The following is a 26,647-nucleotide window of genomic DNA, read 5'->3' as shown; positions in this document are numbered from 1 at the left end:
TGCGGTTGGCAGCCTCAGGCAGGAGCGCAGTGTCGATCCGCAATCCCACCACCAGATTGATTATGGCCCCAAGACACACGCACAAAGATACAGCAGTGCATCGGAAGACATTCGGACTGTTGCGACAACTTTTTTTCGCAATCATCGTATCTCCAGTGACTTGGAATAGTATCCTCACCCCATTCACCCACTCACAACACTATGAGATCATCCCGTGACGTCATCCCGACTCCGCCCGTGTCCTCGCATCGCATGTCATCGCCAGGCCTCGCAGACACGCATCCCATAAAACCCATCCACCGACCTGCATCTCTCACCCTGACCCTCCAAAACCACTCAATCGCATATCCACCACCCGAACCAACAACAACAACAACAGCAAAATGCTCGACTCCATCCCCCTCACCCGCAGCCGCCGCAGCGACGAACTGACCCGGCTCGCGGACCAGCACCTGCAACACGACCTGTCGGCCTCCGACCGCGACGCCCTGCAATCCGCCGCCCGCACCGTCTCCCTCTGGACGACCGTCGGCTCCGCCGTGGGCGTGGGCTTGGGACTATACACGGCCTTCCGGCTGCGGAGCTCGCGCCGCGCCTTCTTCGAGGTCTTCCGCGCGCAGCAGAAGCCAACGAAGGTGGTGTTTGCGGATGGGCGGACTGGCATGCACCCCCCCCCCCCCCCCCCCTCCCCCCGTTCCAACATGATTGAAGCTCCGCTAACGTGAGGGTGCCCGACGCTAGAATCCATCCCCGATATCACCCCGCTGCTGAAACCCACCACGTTCGGCGACTTCGCGACGTATTTCTTTGCCTCGGCGGGCGGGTTGTTTCTGGGCGGGGAGTTGGGTATGTTTCCTCTGCATATCACAGCACCAGCCAGAAGAGAAGTATTGACAACGTGATAGGCTTCCTGAGTGGTGCCGCCGTCGGCAGCCGGGGGATCACCAACGAGCCCGAGCGCCGGAAGCGCATCGAGAATGCCTTCCGGCGGTTCCGGGCGGATGTGCTGAGGCGGGAGGCGGATGCCTTGGACGGCGATCGGAATATCATTGAGAAGATGTTTTAATTGTTGGGAGTGTTGGAAGGGGGGTTGTTTTCTGTTTCTGGGCATTTAAGGAGGTGTGGTTTTCTCTTTCTGGGCATTGAATGGGGAGGTGGCTGTCTGCGTGCGCATGCACCTCGATACCCGGTGTGTATTTTAGCGAATATTATTGAATCTTATCGGATAAGTGCATCTCATGCGGTGTAGCTGCAGGCCAAGTACTACACACGCGAACTGATGAGGATATTTTGCATCCCAGAAGTGAATATGTACACGGCCCATTAGCCCGCCAACCCAACTCTACACCCCAAATAAATATATTCAAAACACAGTCCCAACCCCAACCCCAACAGCCCAAAAGTGCCCCCAATTACCCCGAGAAGAAAAGTCAACACCCCCCAACCCACCGCCACACACCCCGACAACGTGTCTTCCACGTCCCCGAGAAATAATGCTTGACCAGCACCCCCGCCGAGCGATGGTCCTCGCCCTGCGTGATGGCGAACCCGCGCTTGGGCAACACCACCACATCCCTGATGCGCAGCGTCTCCTGCAGATCTCGCAGGGTGTGCAACATGCCCTCATCGGCGCCGAGATACTCGAGCACGGCATCCGTCCAGACGCTCGGGCCCGTCCACTCCATCACGTCCGGCGGTTCCACCCCCACCCCCGCGCGATCCTCTTGCCCTAAACGCCGGAGATACTCCTCGGTCCGGTCGACAATCTTCCCCAAGACGGCCCCGAAGATCGGATGGCCCGGCGCCGCGACCATCGTCCACTGCACGAACTGCGGCGACCGCGGCAGACCGCGCGTGGCGGCGTCGCCTTCTAACCCGATGATGGCGGCGGGGGGACCACTCTCCCCTAGTGTCCCGGGGGCATCTCCATCTCCAGGATGATCCCCCGATTCATCTCCCAACATCACCCCCCAGGGTAACGGCTGCATCAGCCGCACGTCCAGATCATTGTACACGCCGCCCCGCGCGTACAGGATCAGATAGCGACAGAAGTCCGATTTCAGGACGGCGGAGGGCAGGGCGGCCAGCGCGGCGGCGTAGCGGCCGGACGCCGGGTCGGTGGCGCGCGCGAGTTCGGCGCACGCCGCCTCGGTCCAGTACTCGATCTTCCAGCCGGATTGCTGCCAGGAGATGGTGTGCTGGGAGGGACGGAAGGCGGAGACGGGGTGGTTGGGCATGGAGAGGAGGAGGTGGTGGATTGTTTGGGGGATGAGGAGGTCGGTTGCTGCTGCTGCTGCTACTGCTGCTGCTGCTGCGGTGGAGGGGATGGGCTGGTTTGTGTTCGGGTCGGGGTGTGGCTGGGGGTTTGGGTGTGGGTGTGGGTGTTGATGGGGTGCGTTGGGCGGTGGTGTTGATGGTTGTAGGGTTGGTGTTGTATATCGCACCAGCGAGATGATGAGACACAGCGCCACGATGGCCTGGACCAGCTGCAGTGGTCGGAGAGGCATGGTTGTTGATTGCGTCGGCCTCTATTTTCACAGATAATCTTGGTACTCAGTTGCAGTCACCTCCCCGTATTGATGGCCGACAATAACAATCATCCATCCCGCGGAGTTGGAGTCGGTTTCGGTTTCGGTTTCCACCCAGCAACGTTGACCTTCAACCCAGCACAACCCAGCACAACACACGCACGCACGCACGTACCTTCCCAGGTACGTCCAGCAGCGCAACATCCCACTTAAGTACCCCGTACTCCCGAAGAAACAGGACTGGTTCATTTTCTGGCTGCCAAGTGCCAACATCCCCCGCCCCACTCCCGAAAAGACTAAGGGCTAGGCGATGACGCCGATAGGGCTGGGCAGCTGGGCGCTGTCTCTTGGAGAGCTCTCGGCATTCCCTGTCCTCGATCGATCGTCTGTCCTAGGACAGGGGGGCGAGAGGGGGGAGGTTACGTCGTGTGCTTAATTACTTCCCCGTTTCCCTGAAACTAAAAACAGTAATTCTCAGACGAGAACAAAGAGCACGGCGCTAGAACCCTCCCCTCCCACAAAGAATCAACCCGGGGATCGGGAAGAGGCGTTCGTCAATCACCTCGAAAACCAACCAGGCTAAGCCACACTTGTACAGTGCCTAATCGGTCGAGGGGGAAAAAAAAGCCTGCAAGAACTCCCACTGGTAGCTGGGAGCCCGCTTGGCGTTGGCGATACAGCCGATCATTCGTTGACAGTCCCCAAATGTGGGTCGGTGGTGATCAGGCAGAACAATTTGGGAGGAATTTGCCCTAGAGAGATTAAGGTACCCGAGGCCGGGAGGGGCCGTGCGTTAGGTGGTGATCCACGTGTGTGTCGGGGACTGGACTGGAGGGTTGGTTGGAGGGCTGGATGAGAGAGGGGAGGATGCTCGTGTAGATGTAGATTGACGAGTCAATCTATGGGGAGTGAGAGGTAGAGATTATGCAGTGTGTTCTATCCTACTCTTCTACTCGTGTATCTGAAGCGGTAGACAGCCACTGCTCGAATTTGGAAAGCAGTCGCGTGATCATCTGAAGCATGGATGTAGACTCGATCATTATCGTGGTGGGACCTGCACAGCAGCATAAGGGTCTAGAATATCGATTTGGATATCGTAGTTCTCCGAATGTACAGTACAGTCAGTTCTATTCTCCGACAACAATAGCACATTCACCAGGTCACAAAGTGACGGTCAAGATAAGCTATCTGCTCCTAGCCCGATCTGGTCACACAACAGATTAAGGTCCCCTCACGAGAACCACTGCAATGCTCAAAGTTAATGTTAGTGTTTGTCCTTAGTGTGCTGCTGTATGTACTATTCCTCATCGATCCTTAACCTCGACCGCCCACTGCCTCCGCAGTCCACTCGACTAATCCATCCTTGGCATCTGCCCTATCTACGCTAGACCAGACAAACCTCTCCCGGAGACTACCAAGCAAACTCTACGCTACTCCACAAAATCACCGACTGACTCATGTACAGAACCCCTGCATAAACTATAAACTATATCTCACAGAAATGCCTGCTAGAAAACAAGTCGTAAACTAACCCCAACACCGCAAAAAAAGACCCAGACAGCCCAGCTAAATCCGGGACCAGCTATGTATGTATATGTATAAGGATGCAATGCACGTATGTATAGATAAAAGGAAAGCTCGGTCGCTGCCGGCGGGGGCGTCCACTCGCCAGCTAGCCACTTCTCAGCTTGAAATGATTACGACTGAGCGTTGTTGGCACAAGTCCAGCTGGCCGAGGAGGTGCTGTCGTGGATGGATTTGCCGGAGACGTAGAGTCCGAGACCGCACTGCGATTGCGATATTATTAGTAAGATGCCCTCGAACCCAAACCTAGAAGGGATGGAACTCACAATCGCGCACGCAATACCGAGGATGATTAGGTTGACGATAGTCAGGAAGATCTTCGAAGGGGTCGCGGTGTATTGGCCCTTGTTCATGATCATCCACATGAGAGCGGGAATACCATCTGAAGAATTATTAGCATCGCATAGAGAGATGGAAGCCAGTGCGAGACACTTACAACTGAACCAACTGCCGAAGAGAGAGCACTAAATGACCGACGTAATTAGTGAGCGAACCGGGCACAAGGGAAACTCCCACACGTACAATCAGACTCAACAGGTCGTTGAACACGGGGATGGACTCGGCAATCACCCAGGCGATCACCCACACACCCAAGGCGATACCAATCCACGATCCGACCACGGCGGGGCTGTTCGTGTGCATCTGGGGAGACCCACGCCACACCCGCACGAAGATGTACTTGCAGGCGACGTGGCCGAAGATGACACCGGCGATGATGACCTAACAATGAAATCAGCACGCAGAATCGTGACAATCACCCCCATGAACTGGACATACCGTAGGAATGGCAAGACCGTAGGCAACCTTGCTCATGAGCGGGCCGGCGGAAGACAAAGCCGGAGACTTGACGTCCGGTCCGGCGTAGCGGTAGATGACCATCGCGGTGATGATGTACATGGTCGTGTCGAGCACCTGCAGCATGGCCAGGGACTTGGGGAAGTCCCGCACATCCTCCATCTCGGACATGATACCGAAGAAAGCCACGTGGGCAACTATGAAGTGGTCAGCACCCATCCCCAACGAAACCCACAGGACCCGGGATGACGCTTACTGAAAGCGAAGATGATGTTGGTAACGGCCAAGAAAGCATTGACGAAGCTCGGGTGGGTGGTCACGTCGTTCTGGACGTGAGCCGGGGCCTCAACTCCAAGCGCAATCATCGTGACGACGGTGGCGACGATGATACTCAGGCAGGCTGTCGTAACCGATCAATAACATGCACCTGCGAAACTGACATGCGGGGACGCCTTACAAACGATGGACATGTAGTACACCTTGCCCATGGTGCGAGGCAGGGCGAAGATACAACTGATGACCAGCCCGACCACGCCGAAGACGATGGTGCAGGTGCCGTGGCCGGTGATGGTGTTGAACAGCACCGTGAAGGTGAGCACGTGACTGGACATCAGGAAGATGCAGAACAGCAGCTGGCCGAAGAACATGATCTCGCGTCCGATGCGACCCATGAGCAGCTCTCCAGCGTCTCCCATGCTGTGGACTTGGGGATAGCGCAGCTTGAACTGGCCCATCACATAACCGGTGTACCAGGAGATACCCGACATTCCCAGGATGATGAGAATGGAGCTGACCAGGAGGTTAGTCTGACGGTACTGCCAAACATGTCTCTGTTGGATTAGGGTTAGATAAACACTTACGGGACGATACCCAAGGTGGCGACCGCAGAGGGCAGCGACAGAATACCCAGCGAAATGTTTTCGGCGATCATGACTAAGGAAGGGGCTTTGTTTAGATGGCGGACGCTGGCGGACGGGCACGGTGCCCTAAGAGACAACAAAACTCACGCATGCCGCAATTCCACCATTTCATCGTGCGGAACTTGACTTCGGCCATCTCTTCGTTGCCGAACGGGTCATCGGCCGGGGGGGACTCATTGGGGGCGACCTTCTCGATCTTTTCGTCTTCGTCGTGGTACTGCTGGTGGGCATCGAAGGCCTCAACATCTCTACCGTGGCTGGTCATAGTGACGGGGAGAGTAGAAAAAACAAAGGAAGGGCAAGAGTGGCGATGGGGAGGAGAGGAGAGTGTCGTGAGTTGAGTCGTAAAGCGTAGTCAGTCAGTAACACAGTAGCAGCAAGAGATGAATGATAGGGCGCAGCAACAACCAAGTCAACGGGCCAACTTTCAAGAAGAAGAAGAGGAGAGAAAAGAAAGAGACGGGGACTCCAAAGGTGGAGGGAGGATATAAGAAAAAGAAGAGCCCGGGCTGGCCGCAGTCGCTTCGTTGCATCCACGGCGGATCGGCAGATTTAGGCTTTTTCACACTTGGGGGAATCTGTGTGGGGGGGGTCCAACACTTTACCAGACTGCCACCCAAACCGGTAACAATCATCACTGTTACAGGTGGAGTCGTCCGGCCGAACCCAGAATTCCGTCCGCTGATAATGTCCGCTCGACAAGTCAATGTGTACGCAGTATCGTTTGCTTTACGTTTTATCAGTGGTTTCAGGCGACTAACCCCCGGCCCCAGTGGTCCGGTACCTGATCTTGAATCCTGGCTGACAGCTCCTGCTCTCACCAGCTGGATCCATGACCTCAACCTGCATGGATCACCCTGATCAGCTGGGAGCCTGGGATGGAAAAGAGATAGCTATGCACGGGGCTGAAGTAATTCTCCCGAAGTTGCTCCCCAGCGACAGTTACTGCGCAGTAGGCACCCCGTATAGATAAATCAATGGCAGCTGCTGCCACAGCCCTAGATGGCCCAAGCGTGGCTATCTCGCTTAGTGAGGTCTTGCTCGCATTTGCCCATGGCTACATCCGTCCTCCGGAAACATACAAGCCTTGTAGAAATTTCCATGGGAGGACGGGGCTGACCCTCAGTGTTATCACGAGGGGATGGGATAATGGTGTTGGGTAATGAGAATGGGGGAGAGACTACAACTGAGTCAGGGCCAGGTAGGGACGTGCATCCGAGTCAAGACGGTAAGAATAATGCAGCAGGAATTAGATGGAGATACCGAGATTCATCTTATCAAGCATGCACATGTACTGCCACTACTTGTCTACCTAGCATGCAATGGGCGGCAAAAAAAAGAACCTTCATTCTTCATCCTTCATCCATCCAGGGCAAAATCTGCGCCTCCCGGCGGGACTAGTCCTGATTCGGGTCATCACTAAACCTGAAACCGTAAGGCCCAGCTGGCTCTAGTCCGCATGCGGCAAGGATTCCACGGCGCAGGTGCTGACTCAGCCATCCATCTGAACGATTTTTATGCCTGCACCACCTGGCACCACTGCACTGCACCTGGCTGGCATGTCGCCTGCCTTTCCTATTCCAGACGAACGCTTGGGAAATGTCTCCACGGTCTGTGTTACACCTGCAGCAGAAGATGCGGAGAAAGTTTGCCCCGGCCAAGCGAAGAAGAATCGATTGCTCATGGAAATTGCCATGTCGGGCCAGTGGAATGGCTGAGCCAGAGCCCAAGACGTCTCCACGTGCAGCGACAACCTAGCCAAGCCAAGGGCATTATTAGGGTTGGGTCATGGAACTCATGGATCTGGGGAAATGAGGAAACCCAGCCAACGGCAGCAAATCGCACCCAATAATCCAATAGCACTGGCGAGCTCACCGGTGGCCGGACCTGTTCAATGCCCGGTGAACGCCGCCTCGACGCCGCCACTCCATTCTAGAAGGCGACTAGTCTGGTGAATCAACCGCTTGGCTAGCTAAAAACTACCATTCCCTTTTTTTTGGGCCCGCCTACTAGTCTAATCACTTCCCTTCTCAAGTGGTGATATCATGGGTAAATAATCCGTAGACAGCCCCCCGATCAAGAAAACCACACAAAATCAAGAAACCATGCGTCCTTTTCCCCCGGAAATCCGCTCTACCCCAAATTGAGGGGAAGACAACAGTTCGATCTGGGGAATCAGAGGGCTTCTCGTGGTGTTGCCCCGGAGGAGACCTAGGATAGTTCAGAATCTCAGACAGCTCAAGCCAACCGGGTCGGTGATTGCCTCCCCAAAGAGGCAGTGTGGACAGGCGATGAAGTAACAGCAATCCCATCCATTCGTTCTGTTCTGCTTCATACCGGCTCCCGGCCCGGCTCCGGTCGACCATTTGCGCCCTTCACCGCCCGGTGCCTCGGGCCCCGATCTGCCGCCTAACCACTAACCACTATACTAGGTCAGTATATACTACCCAACACACTGTATACAGTATACCGGAGATAACCAGGGCTGATCACAGCAGAATTCCTCACCCATCCTGTCTGCATTATGCACAACTTCGAAATGCCGATACCCGGACCTACCAATTTGCCTCGCTACCGAGATACGCACCTTGCCGCCTGGGGTACATGCAATACGGCATGTTATCCTCTTTCTCGCCGAGCATCCGGAGTAAACACACAGGAACATCCGTACCAGGTCTCAAACCCTCCCTCCCACGTCGCATGTCTTCGTTGCAGCGGGGAGAAACCCACCCCCTGCTGCCTCTTCTTACTCGTCAGGACCCAGCGAGGAGAAATCTCGTATCTCTGCCCTTTTCGCCTCCCCTTCTCCACGGCCCAGGGGATCCACCACTACTTTACTGACGGCGGCAGCGTTGGCCGCTGATAACGCTGGAACCGACGAGTCGTAGTCAATGGTCGGTCCCGTTTGGAATGCCATTATAAATCCGACTTCGGACTAAAACCCAATCTCGCGTAAGCGTGGTCTGGGGGGTGGGTGGGTTTGTAAAGATGCCGTGGCGTTCCGGCAGTAAACTTGCTCGGTAGCATCTGCGTTTTCTGGAGAATGTACCCCAGTCTACAGCATCAGCTTGGCGTCATTGTCTATGGGGTGGCGGGGGTTAGTCGGAGGCGAATCCGCTTATGATCAACATGACTGAGGACTGGTAGAGAGTAGACTAGACGATGGTGCCTCAACGGAGTCTCCAGTGTCAGCGTCAGCAGGTTGCGGAGAAAGTAAATGGGCGATGGTGGTTTCGCGAAGGATCTCGTGGTGTCCATCCGTGTTTCTCAGTCAGATAGCTCTTGAAAGAGATACAAGATGCTGACGAACCCCTAATACTTGCGTATGGATTGTTGCTGACCGCTCTTCGTGATCCCAGAAGAAGATTCTGGAGCGTCTGGCGGTTTCAGTTCGGTAGTCAACGGGCATGTGACTACGTTGCCCGCGCAGCAGCTGTGGGATTGTATGAGACTACCCGGCTGCCCTCTACCTGGATGCTGCCTGGAAGCACGAGTGCATTCTGCTGATCATTTCAACCTTTTCCACGTAGTGCTGGGTATGCACAGGACATGACCTGTGGAGATCTGCACAGATGCGTACAGCCACCGAGCAAAGCTCCCACGATCCGCATAACAAAGCAGATTACAATCGCCTTTATCAGCTCTTACACATACTCATGATAACCTTCGCCATCTGGAAGTTGTGGCAAAAGCATAAGGCACAAGACCTCAAGCCCAATCAGCAGCGCCCTGATAATCGAATTATACGGCAGGGGTCCCTGCTATAGCAGATCACCGGCTATCCCCACCCGGCGGCGAAGATTTGTGAGTCAGCCTGGGTAAAACTGTTTGTAAACACTGCGATAAAGGGTCTTCAGCAGATACCTTGGCAGCTGGTTTTGGTATACTTCTGGGTTGTTCTGCGAATGTAACCCGGCAGGGCCTTCCAGACTTAATGCTCAAGGGGCAAGTTGGGCTGCGACACATGCTCGGAGCTTGGTCAAAGTCCCTCTGTTCCAGGTGCATGCTGTAGATACGTAGGAGCTTTGCATGGCATCCTATGATGAGGTCCCTACTCGAGGTACTTCATTAATTGACACGCGGGTTGGTAATACCCTTCGGGCAGCACAGGAGGAATCTCTTACCGTCACGCCAGAATGGAAACCCTGGACAACTGCTACAGTAAGGCATGAATCGAAACTGCGACAATGCATGGGACTCCCAGGAAATAGTAATGCTTTGAGCTGTGAAAGGAGAAAACATGCTTCGTACGATCTGGGGCTATCCATATGTACAGTACAGCATTCGGAACGAGTGATTGCACGCAGCGGGTTGAAGTACCCATGCATCTTCGGGCATTCTCGAGGTGAGAGATACGCAGACCGAAGTACATCGAGCCAGCGGAGTGGTCGCGAGACTGGAGCAGAAGTTGAGAGCAACCAGTGTTGTCATACAAGCAAGGCCATGAAGTAAGGGCAATCTAGAGGACTTGCCGCATTGAAGATAACAAGCTATAGAGGATACTGTGGCTGACTGCCAAGTACATACGACCACAGGGTGTGGAAAACAGGGCTTCCCGTCCGCTCAGCCGTACTTAAGCCACACGCCGGGAGGTTAGTAGTTGGGTGGGTGACCACCAGCGAATCCCTTCTGTTGTATGTTTTTTTTTTGCCCCTCGTTCTTCTCGTTCCTATCTTCATCAATGGATCCATGATCTTTTCCCCTACTTCTTCTTTCTTTTTTTAGTAGACACTTCAATGAGTCTAGGTATGGTTTGTTGCAGTGCTGTGAAGAGAAATGGTGATAGGGCGGCACTACCCATGAAGTATATACATATACTAATGCAATCCCGTACCAACCCTGATACTTGGCCTGGTGGCGCGACCTTCTCACGCATTGCTCCATGAACAAGTTGTCTTATTGGGCAAGCTCTGAAAGGGAAGATCTGTAATCTTTTCACGGAGGCAACTCTGCTCATACTGCTAAGAATATGTATGCGGTGGATCGTCGGATTGTTGCAGCTAAGCTGATAACAATCCCAGGTGTCCAAGAACAAGCTGAATATATAAACCCCAATACATCAAATCCGACTCGATCTCTGATTGCGGACCCACACAGCAGCGAAACCAATATTCGTCGACCGCCATCATTCTGGTTGGGATCAAAAAGCCAAGCATTCCGTCGCAAAGATCGGAAGCGTCACCGTGTACAGAGTCACCGAGTAAAGGCTGGTCACGAACGCGTCCACATCAAAAACAAAGTCGCTCGTGAACCAGTAGCCATTGCTGCAAGCACCCGTTCCAGTCACAGCCGTCACACCCGTGGTCGAGCTGACATCCGCGGCGCCCGCCACCGAGAAGCTATTCACGACCTCGGCCCTGGCCTCGACGCCGGCGGAGACCTCGAGCAGACCGTCGAGGACATTCACCCCCACCGCGAGTTCCACATCCGCGAAGGGATTCAGCTGCGCATCGACCTCGCCGGACAGGGTCGCTGATGCAGTCTGTGTGGGAGTCCAGCCCGACGATGTGGAGGCGCCGCTGTGCAGCAGGTCGAGGTAGATGGTGCCGCTGGTGATCTGCGTCGATAGGTCCGCGGTGATGTTCGCTTCGCCGGTGACTCCGAATTCGACGCCGACACCCAGGGTCAGGGAGGGGCCGACACTGAGGATCCCGGTGATCTCGAATGCGGAGACCGACAAGGCGTCGTAGGTGTAGCTCCAGAGATCCGTGGAATAGGCGGCGGTCGCCTGCGCAGACACGTTCAGCTCAGCCCAAAGGGCAAGATCCAGCTCCAGGTAGAGGCTTGTCGCCGTCGAGTTGGTCACATCGAGCTCCACCCCGCCGCTCAGGTCCAGGGTGGTGCTCAGGCTGACATCCTGCACGTCGATGGCCAGATCCTTGATATCGATCAGCTCGCCCGACCACTCGTCCGAGACGGAGATGGTCCAGTCGCGCTTGCGAGATGCCACCGCGCTCGCATTGAAGAGCACCGAGATCAACTGCGCCTGGTCTCGGAACGAGCTGCGGGTGGTCTGGGCCGTGATGGTGTTGTTGGCGCTGCCTACGGTGCTTGAGTCGACCAAGTAGACGCCGCGTTCGTTCTCCGCGTCGCAGTTGCCCAGGTGGTTGGTGAGTAGAATGAAGCTGGACGAGGGCCATGCGGAGACGCTGCGCTGATAGTCAGCCGTGCTGGCAAAGACGACTTCCACTGCTTCGGCCGAGCAGCTGACACTGGAAATGGTGGTAATCTCCTCCAGGACCACCGTTGGCAGTTTCATTTGAGCATCCACCGTGGCGGCTGTCAAGGGCTGACTCGCGGCCTGGTAGTACAGCGTGATGTCTTTCTCCGGGGCAATGCCGGTCTGGCTCACGTCTGCAGCGCGTTTGAAAGGAAGAAGATGTTCAGTGGCCAGGGCACGAACTGCCACCAGACAGAGAACGGCGAAGACTAGAGACATCATGACTCGGGAAGAGGAGACTCTTGTAGGATTCTGTAGTAAGATCAGACGCTTGGAGCTAGAATGCGACCAAAGAAGAAGATTGAGGGAGTAATAAACTACTGGGAGTAATAAAGATGTTCTCAGGGCCACTATCCTACCCACTCAACCCCTCTTTCAATCATGGGTGGTGCTGATGGATTGTTTTCACACCATACCAATACTTCCTCCAATAGCCAAGCGAATCTCAATGCCTCTCCTACCATGGAGGGGATGGACTTAATTTAACCAGACCATTAGGCACCGTACTTAGGCACTCAAAGCCTACCTACCACCCAGTGGTAAGATGAACCGCCAAGCATGCCGGGAGGAAGATCGATTCGATTGGTGGCGAACATCACCGTCCCTCGGCAGGGTTAATTGATTAATTTATATTAACGTGAATGTGAAGTCACGCACGTGCATCTGCCTCCCATGAAGATTCGGTCCCAGATTTCGCAGATCCTTTGCTCACGAACCACGACCTCTACCACTCCTCCGAGCCCAACAGTTGCAGGAGCTGGTCCTCCGCCACCGATAAATGACAGACAGAATTTCCGGGCCGTCCATTGGACCGGGATGGTTATAGAGGCGAAACTCACACAGCGTAGCCAGTTTCTTCGGGGACCAGATCGGCGTTTTGACGATTCCTGGGTGGTGGGGAGGATGTTTTCATGCTTCATGAAGTGGGCGACCGCTAGCTGAGTGGTATGGATCGAATAGAACCAGATGGACATCCAGAATGGAGTATCAGTTGTCTGAGGGACAGTCTGTTGATCCAACGCTGCCAGGAGGGGCCCGGAAGCTACTTTCTTCCTGTCGAACGAGCAATCGCAATCAGCGTTGCAGCTATCAGTAATCAGTAATCTGGAGTGAAGTGAATTCGTGCTCGGTGCTGAGGGGTAAAGGACAACGCGGGGCTTCCCATGACGCTCCTGAAGTAAGTTAGGTTAGGCCACTTTCAAAACGGGAATTTACCGTGCAATTAGTAGTTACAGTCAATGATGTGCTGTACCAACCCGCATCAATCAGGTTTCAGCACACAGATCTCTGGAACTCAATCATGAATCTTGTTGCAGGAGACTATAAGGTTCCCAACACTGTTTACCCCTGACCTAGACTCATATACAGACTAATTTATAGGCAATGTGCTTATGCCATGTGAAAGTAACCCCCCGTTCTGCCGGCAGAATGCCTGACAACAACTCTTATCAGCCCGAACAAGTTAGTGAACTCGTTATGATTGAATGAAATGGCTATGGAAGCGCTGTCCAAAGAAGGGAGAAGTGTTAGGTAATATAGGTATCACAGCAAGGATTTCCAAACCTCGGTTCCTCGGGGCGTTGTAGCCCCTGGTGCCCTTCACCCATCCAGCGGCTTACGACACCACCCCTAGGATAGAAACTAAAGAACCGAATACAGTCAAACCATGGAAGCCTATACAGCACAGTCTCGACATGCGGTTGAACTAGTCCGCGCAATAAATACACTGATAACACTGACCCATCGTCGATCTCCACAACGGCAACCACCCATCACAGCAATTGCTAGATAGCACAAAGCCAATCGATGGCTTGCCTAAGATTGACACGCACGTACACACGATTCATAAGTCTTGACCCCGTCGCTTGTACACTGTTTGTTTGCTGCCTCGCATTCGCTGCCCAGACCGCACTTCCCGGCCTCTCCGCTGCACTTCTCGCCATTCAAACAGAGATTAAAAAAGCATGGGGCCAGGCATGCGCCATACACGTTCAGATATCGATCAAACTCCCCGCATCCGATGGCAGACTCAAATGGGGTCTCCGTAGGCGCTGGTGGAGGGGGATCTGCCGCAGGTGGAGGCGTGGCAGCAGGGGTGGCCGGTGCCTGCGTCTGTGGTGCCTTGTCCTGGCAATTCTCCTCGCAAGATTGCCAGTTCTCCTGGTTTGCGGCAAGGCAGTCGTGGCGGGGCGCGGTCCCATTGAAGCATCGGTCCACGCCGTCCAGCGCAGTCTGCAAGCAATTGCCGTTACAGGTCTCGAGAGGCCCTTCGACGCGGCGCGGACATGCAGCGTCGCACCCCTTGAAGCAGCCCTTGATCTCCTTGTCGCATTCGAGAAAACACCGCTGCCGGAAGAGCCCCGCATTCTTTCGATTCCGCATCCTCCTTGCTGTCCCCCGACAGTATTCAACGCACTCATCACTCTCATCCACACAATTTCTATAGCATCTCTGAGCGGAACATTGACCATCCTGCGCCTCGACAGCGGCCAGAACAAGAGGCCAGACCACAATGAGGACTCTCAATATGTCGACGTACATATCGCGCTTGTCGAGTTGATGATGTTTGGCTGCTCAGGTTGAATGGTTCGGTAGTACGCAGGTACTTGGAGCACCCAGGCGATGTGCTGGTGTCGGGAGCAAGAAGAATTGCAGCATCTATATACCCTAGCAGTCACGTACCACGAGGTTCTAGACAACTACTCATAGCTGCTATAGCTTGGGGCTAGGCCTGCTAGACAAAGACGACGAGACAGTCGTCAGGTCATGCCAAGGAAAGAACCTGAACAGCATAGAGTTCCGAGGAAGTCACCAGCCTCTCCTTGTTCGTTTGGAACGCACTGATCCGAAGCGCGTGACGCGTCGCTCGTACCAGCTACAACCTACAGCTAAAGCCGCAAGAGTAGCGGAAACTCGACTAGCATTCATGTGGCGGATTCAAACAAGCCCTCTGCCAAATACGATGCGCCCAGAGAATCGGAATCTCAATGGCAGTCAACCAGAGGAGCGAACCAGTCGAGTTCGATAAGCTCGCATCTCCAACCGTGGTGGCTGGACGGGTGGCCGAACCCTAAATGGTGGAATTCCCATGGGAGAACACTATTGTTAAACGAGGTTAAACAAAGTTGGCATATGACGTTGGACAAGCTGTCGTCAACTTTAAACGTTATTTCGTAGCCGTCAAAATCTTGACCGTGAAACCCCCGGGTCGATACGGATGCGAAGTAGATTGTGCTGGTGTTGCGTGTGTTCAAGACAATGCGACGGTTATATGATTGATTCAACGCCGAATGCAGTCCTACCGGCAAGGCTCTTGCCGGGTGAACACGACGGTTACAGTCCACCTATTTCGAATTTCTCCAGGGTCTGCTTGGGATGAGCTCCTACTAGGATCTTCTAACACACAATTTCACTCAGATGATTAGATCCACACCGTGCCTGTGACTTGCTATTTGGAATGCTTTAACATTGCCGAGTGGCCCAGTTCCGGACAGATCTAAGCTGTATAGAGAGCTCTCTCCAATTCAATGCCAAGTCCTCTACCAGGGAAACCACGTCGATCCTGCTCCGGCTTATGTTGGAAAAACGATAAATTCAATAAATAAAGGAGAAAGGAGGCGCAGTAAAGCCTCTCGTGTTCGCACTCGTTCCAGGCGGCAGGGAGGTTGTTTTAGGTTTCCTGCCCGGACGCCGGAAATGGAAGACGGAACGTTAATCCACGATAAGTTATACGAGCGCCTAGCCCCATTGTTACCATAAAACCATGAGTCTAATTGTCTTTCCATCAGTCTCTCATATCTAAGAAACTCGCATAGAAAAGCGCGCGTGATACCTCTTACTAAGTAGAAGTATTTACGGAATATTAAAAACAGGAGAGCAACAAATCGAAGCCACGCCGTGGTTGCTGCATGCCCTTCAACTCATCAAGTCCCTACACTTCTGACAATATCCCTTGGATCGAGGTGTGATTCCCTTTGGTTGTCCGGCAAAGCCGATAGCAGATATCATTGCCACATTCTTGTGATGCGTACACAGAATAATAGTATATTCTCGTGCTTAGATTGACGTTCGAAGTTGCTGGCGGCGGCGGGCCTCTGCCCACGACCACGACTCGTTTCCCTGGGCGCCATTGAAACTCATTCGGTGTCGGTGTGGGTAATGGAGAGAATGGGCAGGGTTCAGACTGTAAAGCAAGCAGCCTTGCCGGGGGGAGATGTGTTGGTTTGCGGGGAGCGATAAGGTGGAGCACGCAATAGTTGTGCCAGAAGTAGGAGCCGGGGAGTAGAGTACCTAACTCTCACCTACTTATCTCAGTCTGAAATACTGTATATCACTGGTCAAGAGATGCCCCATGACAGAGCAGGGCAGTTAGGGCTGTGTGTGGCCCGGGGACGGGAAACCTGCCGACGAAGCTCGGAGCCACGGATTTCTACGAAACACCCCGGGGTCCCCCCACCAAAAGCTGTAATCTCCACCATATGATGAATGAGTTGTGAGATGGCTGCTAAAGGTAATCGAATTTCCTTTTTACTAGTATGCCTAGGGCTAGGCCTACTTCCTTTCAATTTATCCTTTGATCATCAATCCCTTGAATATCAAGTTCGAATCCATCCTCCAAAGGCATAGTAGAAAGGTCATTAGAACTTGTTCAGAGATCATTCGAGAGTTAGCACTGTACAAATGGCGAAATACATGTTTTACAACTATCAAACGGGGGGGGGGGGGGGGTATCGGTTAGTAAGAAAGACGGATAAGAAAATCCTTCGGGAACCAGGTTTTCAAAATGTATGCTCAATTATGCTAAGTCAGGAAAGAACTAGGCCGCTAGAATCCAGGGGATCGATCCTAGGTTTGTCTATGCGGATACAGACCAAGTAGATTCTAGTCGACCTAAGGGGGAAACAAAAGCACATCCCCTACTCGGAATGCGTTTGGGCATAGTCAACCAACGGCCGGATCGACAGCATCTCCGTCTCGACATGCGCCGCCAGATGCCACTTGATGTCCTCCTCCGGGCCGTCGCCCGAGAACGGTTCCTTGCAGAGGGGACACTCGGTGAATTCCAGTCGGGCCGCAGGGACGTGGGTGAGTGCGCTGGCGGGCAGCTTATCCCAGCCATGGACCAACTGCGCATGCCTCTGGACTTTGTCGCCGTCGTCTGGTCCGAAGGAGACGGTGTCCTGCTCACACCCTGGCGCGCTGCATTCCCAGTGCCCGCCGTGCCCCCGCATATGGTTGACCCAATCGTCCGGGCGGGCGAACGTGCAATTCCCCCAACACTCCTTCGCCAGGCAGATGTATGGCGAATAGTCGTAAAGCACGTGGTGCTGCCACATGGCCGGGGTCTGGTACACCGAGACGGGCAGCACGTCACTACAGTAGGGGCACACGTGCTCTGTCGCATCGGCCGGGGGCTGTGGCGGGGGAGGCAAGAGAAGCTGCCGCTGCTGCTGCTGCTGCTGGGGCCCAAGAATGGCAGGATTCACCGTGTGAGACCCTAGTCGATTATCTAGCAAGCGGAAGCTCAGGAGCTTCCAGCAGGCGCTCATTCGGTGCGCGATCCGTTTGCAGAGATCCAGATCGGCTCTGGGATACCTGGCCTGGAGTCCCCGCAGTGCGTCCGCGCGGAATTGCTCACCGCGCTCGTTGCGGTTCAGCAGCCAAAAGTCTTCCCATATGCTGTCCCCACGCTGCTCGGCCTTCGACTTCTCCACCATTCTTGATTCTACCGCCTCTTCGAGCTCCTTCAGGCGAGTGTACACTCTCTCGCCGACTTTCCGGAGGGGCTCGATCCCCCAGAAGAGCAGGCCCAGGTTGCGGATGACGCCTTCCGTCTCGAGCCGCAGGCGCGCGTCGCAGCTCTCCTTGAGGGCCCGCAGGGCTTCCTCCAGGAAGACCAAGTCCAGGCAGATCGACTGTTGGGCCATGGGGAAGATGCGTAGCTTGCTGATCTCCGTGAAAGTGTAGCCGTCACCAGCGCCGACGACAGTGAGGCCCAGCCTCTCCAAGCGATCGGCGACATGCTCGTAGCCATAGAGGGAATGGAGATTATTGGCGTTAATGTCATCACCGAGGTCCTTGGGCAGGTTGTTCAGGATCTCGGCCTCCAGCGCCGTGCACCGACGCGCCTTCTCCATCAGATCCACATTGTTAGGGAATCCCGCGTGCGGTAGGTTACAATACGCCACCAGATCATCCACTAAACCCATTTTCGAGGTGTTGGGTGTTGTATATAAGCTGCGTGGGAAGGTTAATATATCCAAGCGGGCTTCGGGTCTGAGATCGTTCCTCTCGAGAACTACTTCAGACTTTCTGGATGCTTGTTGATGGAGGAACATCACAAGAAGAGACATCGAGAAGCTTATATACCTGCCACATCAGCCATGGCCCGTCACATGTGCTGCCCTGAGCAACGGACAACCTCCAAGATGCGACCCCCCGAGTACCGGGATCCACCGGAATAGCTGATATGGCCCTTGTGAGCATCGTGGAGACCCATGGTACCGTGAATCCTATGACCAATCTTGGACGACACACATACAATGAACAGGATGAGCTTTTCTGGCTCCATCCAGCATTAAGTCGTGAGGAAACACGAATTCAAAGCGTGGACGTACAATCCAACAGAAGAGGACAAGAACAAGATGAGTATGGATAGCGACATGAAGACAAAGCACATACAATTGAGCCATGACCTGTAAGAATCTTGAGAAAGACATGAAGAGACACAGAGGAAATCTACCGAGAGATGGGTACAAGCGGTAGGAGAGAGGCTGACACTGAGAGAGGGTGGGGAAAAAACAGGAGGGGAGATCAGAGAAGAAGAGGAATGGATGTAGATGCTTCAACCCAGGTCGTAAGATGTAGAACCAAAGGCGTCTGCTTTATCCAAAATTCCGCATCTCAAACCCGCCGTCCAAGCCCGGGGTGCTTGTGCTACTATCCCCTATAGAAGGCGAGGTTGCGCCTTGCGGATTTGTCGGTGGTGGTGTCGGCTTCTTTCCCAATACCTCCTCAATCCCCTTTGAATCTTCACTCAGGTCCATAGTACGCTTGTTGATGAGCAAAAGTGCTTCGGAGATTGTATCCTTCGCAAGACAGAACCATAGGCGAGTCCAAAACGTTGGCGATGAGGGCTTCAAATTGTTGTTTGACTGCAAAGATTCGATGTCTCCGTGCGCTGCAGTTCCACTATTTGGGGACTGTTGCCACCTCACCCCAGAACGAAGCTCTTCGGAGGCTAGCTTTGGGTGGGCCTGTGGTCTTGAGATAAGCTTTTTTTTGCCTGCACCTGGAATGTGATATGAGATTGTAGACCTACAAGGTACTCCTCGGGCAGCTGCAGCTGCTTGACCCCGAGAAGATACTGGAAATTGTTGAGTAGATCCTGGAGGAGCAAAACTTTGACCTTCAGCGATTTTGACCCTCCGTTCTTCGACTCAAGTATATCGTTCAACTTTTTCAGCTTCTTCAAGGTTTCTTGGTCAAGAAAGTCACGTCGCAGCGGGCGGAAATCTTCGCCGTGGAGCCCTTCTAGCGTGTCGATCGATTCGTGATACATGACGATCTCCTCACAAGCAGTCGCGTGCATACTATCACTCTGCCGATCGATATCCGCTGCGTTGAAAATGCATCTCATACATTGCTTGATGAAGGACGGCAGATGTAGAATGTTGGCGAAAGTAAGAGTGGGGTTGACGATCTGGAAATAGTTGAGCCACGCTGCCATGTTGAGTCGCGGTCCCTTGGAAGATTGTACAATGTCAAGTGGAGAGGCAGGAGAAGCAAAGTGGACAGGTTGCTCAGGTTTCAAAAATAGTGGAAGACTGAGACAACCGGCCTTTCAAGCAATCCCTGGTCGCAATGGCTCGTTGCCCAAGGGCTTGAAATGAATGACGATCGATTAAAAGCCATAGCCAACGTACTGACATTGGCGCGGCCTGTGAAGGGTTCAATAAGGTTAGCGATCAGGAGGTTACACCTATTCCTTCTTGCCAGGTCTGCACGGGTCTTTCACGAAGAGAAAGCACTGACCTTGAGATGTAGGTCGTTGCCATACCCCCGGCCCAGCAAGCCCATTGTGCTCCATACAGGTTGCTGCATAGTTGGTCTTTATCTGCATGATCACGCAGCAGATGTATGATCACTGCCATTGTTCACCCTTGCTAAGAGAATGGACGCTTGAAAGAGATCGAGAAGAGCATCTGATGGCAAACGGGGCTTACGTGAAGAATAACAGGAACCTTCCACTTCGGCTAACAAAGAGAGGTGTGACCCATCACAGTCAACATTTACCACCACCTTAAAGATACGGGGTTCCATTGACTGTGCAGTTCACTTCCTCCGCTTGGAAAGTCCCCGCAGCTTTCCATTGGCCTGCGTCTTCGTACTGGCTTCTTTATATCCGGCCTGTGAGTTGCCAGACGGCTAGGGATGCCCGCGATAACCTGTCAAACACATATTCCATGTTGATCCCTACGACAAATGCATGCCCAGACTAACAGACGATTGTTCATTATGCAAACAGATGTCAGGAACTCTGCAGGTAGAAAGAATTCTCACTTTGACCAACCAGCGGACGCATCGACAATCTGCGCAGGTGTGCATCTTGGGCTTGAAATTTCAGGGGGGAAGCAAAGAATCATGAAGATGTTGACATGTTGGTATGTCCGATCCCCCAACTTCAGACCGGGTCCTCGACATCCGCTCCCTTCTGGTCATTTGACGGGGTCTGCGTTGATGAACGATCATCCCCCTCTAGGCCGTATACCCTTGAAGTAACCCCTGTCCTATCAAGCCATGGGCTACCATCTTGCTTTTTCTTCCCCTCATTCCGCTTCTCCTTCGTGCCAGACCCGCCATAAAGCTGGGTCATGGTGATGAACTGCGCCACCAGTGCAGAGGCTGTGAACCGCCCCACCACGCCGAGCGCGTCCAAGGTGCCGATGAACTGCACGGAGGAGAGCACGATCGTTCCATACACCACATGCACCAGCCCGCAGATGTTCGCCAACCCATTGTAAAACCCTTCGCCCAGATCCACTCTTCCATCATGATCATTCGCGGGGGTCCCTGCCGTTGTGTCTGGATGCTCCCGGGAAAGAAGCCTGCCCAGGCAGTCCCCCAGCACCGCGAGCCCCGAGTTTGTCAGCGCCACGAGGGGTGGCAGAACCAGCATCACGAGAGATGGCACCGGCGCGAGGAGCACCCACGCCAACTCCAGAAAACCCATATTGCATTTCCAGCTGATGATCGTCTGGCTGCCGAGCCGGATGGCGTTTTCCAGCACGTTAGCCGCGGCCAGCGCCACCGCGAGATATTGCACCAGACTCCGGTACACATTGGGGTTTCTGCCTGCAGTATGCTCACGCAGCCACGTGGTCGGTTTGTCGCCCGGATGGTCGGGCTTGACCCAGGGCCTTGCGAACGTCAGCGACGGGGCGGCCAGGATGCCCAGAAACCCGAGGATGGGCCGCTCGCGGAGCAGCTGCAGGCGCTCCTCGATCGTGGGTGCCACCGTCCCCAGGATCGACGGGGTGAGGCCCAGGAGCACTGTCGCCGAGGCCCAATCTCCTTTGTTCACCTCCCCGGCTCCTTCGAGCAGGCACTCGGCCATGTGCTTGCAGGTGTTGGGATCGGAGGTGTTGCGGGCGGCGAGGGAGGCATTGTAGTATGCGTGGCAGTCAGGTCGCTCGGTGGTTAAGGTGGTCCGGTAGAAGGGGTAGAAATTCTGGAACTGGGTTGCGCGGCTAGTATCGAAGAGCAGGGCTGCACTGTAGAGGAGGGCTAAAGAGGGTATCAATCAGTATCTCCGACAACTGGTAAGATCCGCCTGATTAGATGTGTAGACGAGGGGATATTTACCAAGAGTGAGTTTCATCGTGGTGAAGTAATGCCATCATCCAAAAATGTGAAGACTTTTCAGATGTACACAAGGGAAGATAGTGCATATATCAAGGGGCCAGAAGAGAGACAGAAAAAGAACTGAGACGTGGAAAACCAATTCCAAAAATAACTTAAATAACTTATTGTTTTGTGAGTGTTAACGCGGGGCTGAACGGCGGCGGTAAGGTCAGCACTCAGCACCTATCATCGATCGTCAATTATCGCTCATCAATTCCTTTAATGGAACGCAGATGCAGCTGACGGAAGCTCAACAGTACACGCTAACCTTTGAAGGAAAATGTATGGATAATGCCCAGTGGTTCGAGTTTGGAGGGGTTGGCTGTGCGCCTGGCGCTTATTTCCTGCACATGCTGTAGGTATACAAGTGGGTAGATGTAGAGAGAAGTACATACATAGTTGTTTGGTTCTTGTAAACCGAAATGGTGACACAAACCCTCATCTGTGAGTTAACTACAGTCTTCTTCATGAAACTTGTTCATGAAACTTGAACCCCTGTATAATTGCTCAGACACACCAAAATTAATCAATCAACCCTCATCCGAGGATAGAGGTACGCAGCCCCAGCTTCCCGTCGGAAAGGGACCAACCAGTTCTCCACCCGACAGCGTAAAACAAGCCCACCATGCAAGGAGTGACAAAGTGGCTGGAAGAGCGAAGTCAGCTGGCCTCTATGACCACTAGAGCTGATGGTGATCAACAGGAGAGACACGAAAATACCCAAGACACCCTGCCAACCAACCCGCGCAGCACAGACCCCTACCTCAGCACCACGAGCCCCTCACCCGCAGACCACCAGCCCCTTTTTCACGCGTCCCCCCGCAGAAACCCGTCTCCAGCACGGCTGGTTCTCACTCTGGAACATCATTGTCAATGACACTTGTACCTATGTCCGGGGACCATGCGAACGTCGAGAAACACCGCTCCGCGGAGAAAGGGTGCGATACCTGAATGGATCTCGCGCTGATGCGCACGTGTCGGCTGGCGTACATCGAGCGTTCGCGCGGCAGACCCCACGCGGGGGCACCCGCGCTCATCCACTGGCCCACCTTCCGCTGGGAGCTGTACTGCACAGCAATCGCTTCCCGAGTGGGCGGTCGATCGTCTATCTGACTTGGTGCTCTTCCAGATCGCGCTGCACGTGGACATTTATCACCATCTGCGGGCGCGGGTGAAGCCCTTCCTGGCCGCCCGGTAACGACCGCAGCAGCAGCAGCAGCATGGCGGGTCATCCCAGAGTCAATACAGACCGTGGAAGGCTCCGGATGACCGGATCCTATCCACCAGAGGCGATACGCGACCGTTGTCGGCGGGCAGCTCCGTGCAGGGCCTTGACCTCCGCTCCAACCTTTGGGTGGGAGGCAAGGGGAAGTGGAAGAGACAGGTTGGTGGAAAGATGACTTTTCCTACAGACCCGGAGCGAACTTACTATGTCTGAAAACTTGGTTGTTGAACGCTCTGTCGAGTGAGCGAAAGGATCTGTTCATTGGCTCTTTGATTCTGCCTCGCAGTATAGAGCAAAACTGGCCATACCGCCCGGTTGTCAGCACAGGGTAATAGATACCTACGAGTCCTACAATGTTATGTACTGTACATAGATTATCCAAGAGGGTTTCAGTCACCAATTTAGACTTGTTACCGATGTCCTAATCACAATAAGGCTCATTCAGGATCTAGTGGGCCATCGTCAGACGGCAGCAGCATTGGATGAACAAAGTCTGTCGGGACGGCATTTGTCTACTCTTCGTTCTCTCACTACTCATTCCTCCGCAGCTATGAAGCACTCAGGGAATCAGGCCTGAGCTGGATTGTTGTCATGAACTTGCGCCATTGAGCCACGCTCGGGAAATCAGAAACCAAATGGGAATTGATCTCACGGAACGTGGTAAGACTTGAGAGCCGTCAGCGGTAGTGCTCGCTCAGCTTAGGGCTTCTCCGGATGCGCAGCGAGGCAGCATCACATGATGTGAGTAGCCCTGGAAGGGTGTTGATAATTGCGTCTTTTGGAGTTCCTTCGTGCGTGAGCATGTTGTGTATACACTCGCAGAGATTCTAAATAAAAGGGTCGATATTCAAGTCTATTCTAGGGTAAAGTGAAAGCTGATGTTACGGATACGATAGCTGAGTCACGATCATGGTCCATATGAACTCAGCTGGACGCTCAGTAGTGTACGTGGAGCATGTTTGATGCATAATAATTCTTATGATTGTCATTGTTCGATTCTTCTTTTTTCATTCAAATCTTTCTTCTTAGGAAGTAAGAGAAGATAATCTCTTCCACTGCCGAGTATAAGAAATAAAGTACGGACAGCTAGCCACAATTGCAGCCAGGGGTACGGTAACCCGTTCCCAGCGTGCTTCCCACCTCATGATGGAATAGAGGCGGGATCTATGAGGATTGCCATCACGTCCAGGTGTGGTGGTCATCGCCCCGCTAGCGATTCTCAGAGAGCAGATCCATCATGAAATCCAGGATAATCTGCACAAACGAGACATCCGCCGGCGAAGAAGCCGCCGGGAACTCCGTCTGGCCATTCCTCCCGGTCCAGAGCACTGGCGGGTCCTGAGGGTCGGGCGACGCTTCGTGGAAGAACCGCGCCTTCTGCAGCGGGTCGAACGTTGCCACGCCCGCGAGGATCGGCTCCGGCGGGTACGTGTGGTTCTGCCGCTGGGTGCGCCACTCGTGCTGGAGGAAGCGCGCCGCGAAGCCCCATGGATCGCCGCCGGCCAGATCGGCGGGAACGTTGAAGCTGAGAATTGCGGGCAGCTTGCGTCGGGTCCCGGGGCCGGTCTGGCTGGTCTGGAGACCGCGGGCGGCCGTCAGAGTGTCCTTGGCCGTGTGGACCGAGATTGTGTGGCCTTCAAATTCCGTCTGCCACGTCTCGACTCCGACGCCGGCGGCGAGTGCTGCTAGATCCATTTTGTGTGGGTGTGGGTGTGTATCGGCTAAAGCTTTTGGCTTGTGTTTTCCGGATGAGGATGGATGCCTGGAGTTGCAGTGTGAGGGATGATCTCAACAAGTATTCAGTGCAGAAGGGGGGAGAATGAGGTATTTATAAGCCAGCAGAAGTCATCCTCTTCGCCAGCTTGGGGGGGTAGATCTTCGATTGCGTAAATAGGATAAAGAACTGAGTTTATTGAGGGCATACAGAGAAGGAATGATAGCGGGAAGATTTCATGATAAGAGGTGATAGAAACAAAGACTGTCAAAGATCTGAAGATTCCAGTATATCGGACAACAAAGTGCTTTATCTTGGTGCTACTGTCAAGTATTTGGATCAGAGTACTGTGGATTGACGATATCCGCTTAATGTATAATGAGGAGCTGATGGCAATTAATCTATGACTCTATCTGTTGCCAGGTAAGAGACCCCAGTTCAGCGGTCCTAGCTCTGGTAATCCGTCTGAGAGCGTGAAAGAATATATTGGGCTTTGTTCAGTCCTGTATGTCCGATGATCTGTTGTGCTTTCTTCTTGATAGGAAGGAGAGTCGGGTGCGTCCATTTCTTCCTTAAGCGACAGCAATTTGATATATTGTACTTCTAACTAGCTGAATGAAGTAGTATCAATACAGAGTGGAGATATCAACCTTCTTCAGGACCACAAGCAAATCCAGTATCCCCTCCAAATACCCACCGCTAGAATCAACTCAGCTTCCTATCCACACTTCCTCTGCTCCACACTCACGCTGCCGGCTAGTAGAACAATAGCAGAACTCGACCAATAGTCCAATTCTGGGTATGATCACGACTACCCTGCTTACACCCGCGGAGTTATTGACCTTATTTTAGTTTCTGTAAGGATAACCATATTTATATTCTTGCCCTCTACCTCTACAAAAGCGTGGAAGCCGCTATATGAAGAGAAGATCCTGTATGTTAAATTTAAAATTACTTGTACAACTCGATGTTATCAGTGATCCTGTTCTTGGAACGCAGAAAGAAGAAGGAAGGATTACTTAAGATCGTAGGATTCTGGATTGATCGAATTTGAATGGACTTACCGACTGGTTGAAGATAGCTTCTTACACCAACGAGAGTAGAAAAAGGAAAAGGAGGCACAACAAGCTCAGCCAGCTACCCTGCAGCCGCGACGACGGAGACCACCCCCTGCCAACCTAACCGGCATGTCAACCCAGAAACCGATCTGTCAGCCTCTCCATTGAGTCGAAGAGGTCCTGGCTGAGACCGTCGTCCCACCTGGCCGCCGCATCCGCCCCGGGCCCCCCTGCTTGGCGAGGAGATCCATCCTGAACGCCAAGATGTCCCGCACGAAGGAGAACCCCTCCGCCGCCGAAGGGGCCGGGAACTCGGTCTGGCCGGTCCGGGACGTCCAGAGCAGCGGGGGCCCGTGGTGGGCCGGCGAGGCCTCGCAGAAGAAGCGCGCGCGTTGGCGCTGGGGGCACGTCGCGATGCCCGCGAAGAGCATCTCCGGCGGGTAGGTGTGGGGGTGGTTCTGTCGCTGCGTGCGCCACTCGTGCTGCAGGAAGCGCGCCGCGAACCCCCACGGGTCGGCGAGATCGGGAGGCAGCTCGAAGCGGAGGACCTTGGGGCCTGGGATTACGCTCCCGTTCACGTTCACGTTGATGTGCACGGTCGCGTCCCCGGTGACGTGAATCGTCGGGTTGCCGTTCCCCGTGCTGTGGCCCTTTGTGAGCACGGTGTTCGTGTGCACGGTGTTCGTGTGCACGGTGTTCG

General features: G+C 53.9%; 9 protein-coding genes across 9 annotated transcripts; 1 reads left to right on the top strand and 8 right to left on the bottom strand.

The window, feature by feature from the left end:
- Positions 1–93: 93 nt before the first annotated feature.
- Positions 94–1,189, top strand: BO66DRAFT_420397 (uncharacterized protein). The gene is made up of 3 exons (XM_025649870.1): positions 94–660; positions 742–846; positions 906–1,189. Exons 1-3 carry the CDS (start codon positions 384–386, stop codon positions 1,064–1,066), a joined length of 543 nt encoding a protein of 180 aa, XP_025504161.1. The 5' UTR covers positions 94–383; the 3' UTR covers positions 1,067–1,189.
- Positions 1,190–1,208: 19 nt separating this feature from the next.
- On the bottom strand, positions 1,209–2,960 carry och4 (putative alpha-1,6-mannosyltransferase subunit (Hoc1); the record flags this gene model as incomplete). The annotated part of the gene is made up of 3 exons (XM_025649869.1): positions 2,445–2,960; positions 1,460–2,330; positions 1,209–1,249 (listed from the first exon to the last, which is right to left on the bottom strand). The coding sequence occupies exons 1-3, from the start codon at positions 2,505–2,507 to the stop codon at positions 1,209–1,211; spliced, it is 975 nt and encodes a 324-aa protein (XP_025504160.1). The 5' UTR covers positions 2,508–2,960.
- A 1,265-nt stretch (positions 2,961–4,225) lies between these two features.
- BO66DRAFT_374017 (uncharacterized protein) lies at positions 4,226–6,092 on the bottom strand (the record flags this gene model as incomplete). Its single annotated transcript, XM_025645572.1, has 9 exons — positions 4,226–4,315; positions 4,379–4,494; positions 4,549–4,576; positions 4,635–4,832; positions 4,890–5,104; positions 5,164–5,307; positions 5,365–5,696; positions 5,768–5,840; positions 5,915–6,092. The coding sequence occupies 9 exons, from the start codon at positions 6,090–6,092 to the stop codon at positions 4,226–4,228; spliced, it is 1,374 nt and encodes a 457-aa protein (XP_025504159.1).
- Positions 6,093–10,967: 4,875 nt separating this feature from the next.
- Positions 10,968–12,266, bottom strand: BO66DRAFT_401378 (uncharacterized protein; the record flags this gene model as incomplete). The annotated part of the gene is made up of 1 exon (XM_025648760.1): positions 10,968–12,266. The coding sequence occupies one exon, from the start codon at positions 12,264–12,266 to the stop codon at positions 10,968–10,970; it is 1,299 nt and encodes a 432-aa protein (XP_025504158.1).
- Positions 12,267–16,786: 4,520 nt separating this feature from the next.
- Positions 16,787–18,256, bottom strand: BO66DRAFT_428727 (uncharacterized protein; the record flags this gene model as incomplete). The annotated part of the gene is made up of 1 exon (XM_025650420.1): positions 16,787–18,256. The coding sequence occupies one exon, from the start codon at positions 18,254–18,256 to the stop codon at positions 16,964–16,966; it is 1,293 nt and encodes a 430-aa protein (XP_025504157.1). The 3' UTR covers positions 16,787–16,963.
- Positions 18,257–18,931: 675 nt separating this feature from the next.
- On the bottom strand, positions 18,932–19,776 carry BO66DRAFT_438334 (uncharacterized protein; the record flags this gene model as incomplete). Its single annotated transcript, XM_025651048.1, has 2 exons — positions 18,932–19,303; positions 19,369–19,776. The coding sequence occupies 2 exons, from the start codon at positions 19,774–19,776 to the stop codon at positions 18,932–18,934; spliced, it is 780 nt and encodes a 259-aa protein (XP_025504156.1).
- A 954-nt stretch (positions 19,777–20,730) lies between these two features.
- Positions 20,731–21,927, bottom strand: BO66DRAFT_401376 (uncharacterized protein; the record flags this gene model as incomplete). The annotated part of the gene is made up of 2 exons (XM_025648759.1): positions 20,731–21,833; positions 21,912–21,927. The coding sequence occupies 2 exons, from the start codon at positions 21,925–21,927 to the stop codon at positions 20,731–20,733; spliced, it is 1,119 nt and encodes a 372-aa protein (XP_025504155.1).
- A 458-nt stretch (positions 21,928–22,385) lies between these two features.
- Positions 22,386–23,528, bottom strand: BO66DRAFT_391841 (uncharacterized protein). The gene is made up of 2 exons (XM_025647361.1): positions 22,654–23,528; positions 22,386–22,503 (listed from the first exon to the last, which is right to left on the bottom strand). Exon 1 carries the CDS (start codon positions 23,180–23,182, stop codon positions 22,802–22,804), a length of 381 nt encoding a protein of 126 aa, XP_025504154.1. The 5' UTR covers positions 23,183–23,528; the 3' UTR covers positions 22,386–22,503; positions 22,654–22,801.
- An 856-nt stretch (positions 23,529–24,384) lies between these two features.
- Positions 24,385–24,870, bottom strand: BO66DRAFT_438332 (uncharacterized protein; the record flags this gene model as incomplete). The annotated part of the gene is made up of 1 exon (XM_025651047.1): positions 24,385–24,870. The coding sequence occupies one exon, from the start codon at positions 24,868–24,870 to the stop codon at positions 24,385–24,387; it is 486 nt and encodes a 161-aa protein (XP_025504153.1).
- Positions 24,871–26,647: the final 1,777 nt, after the last annotated feature.

Source organism: Aspergillus aculeatinus (assembly GCF_003184765.1).
Source record: "Aspergillus aculeatinus CBS 121060 unplaced genomic scaffold BO66scaffold_23, whole genome shotgun sequence".
NCBI lineage: Eukaryota > Fungi > Ascomycota > Eurotiomycetes > Eurotiales > Aspergillaceae > Aspergillus > Aspergillus aculeatinus.
This window is presented reverse-complemented; position numbering and strand designations above follow the sequence as displayed.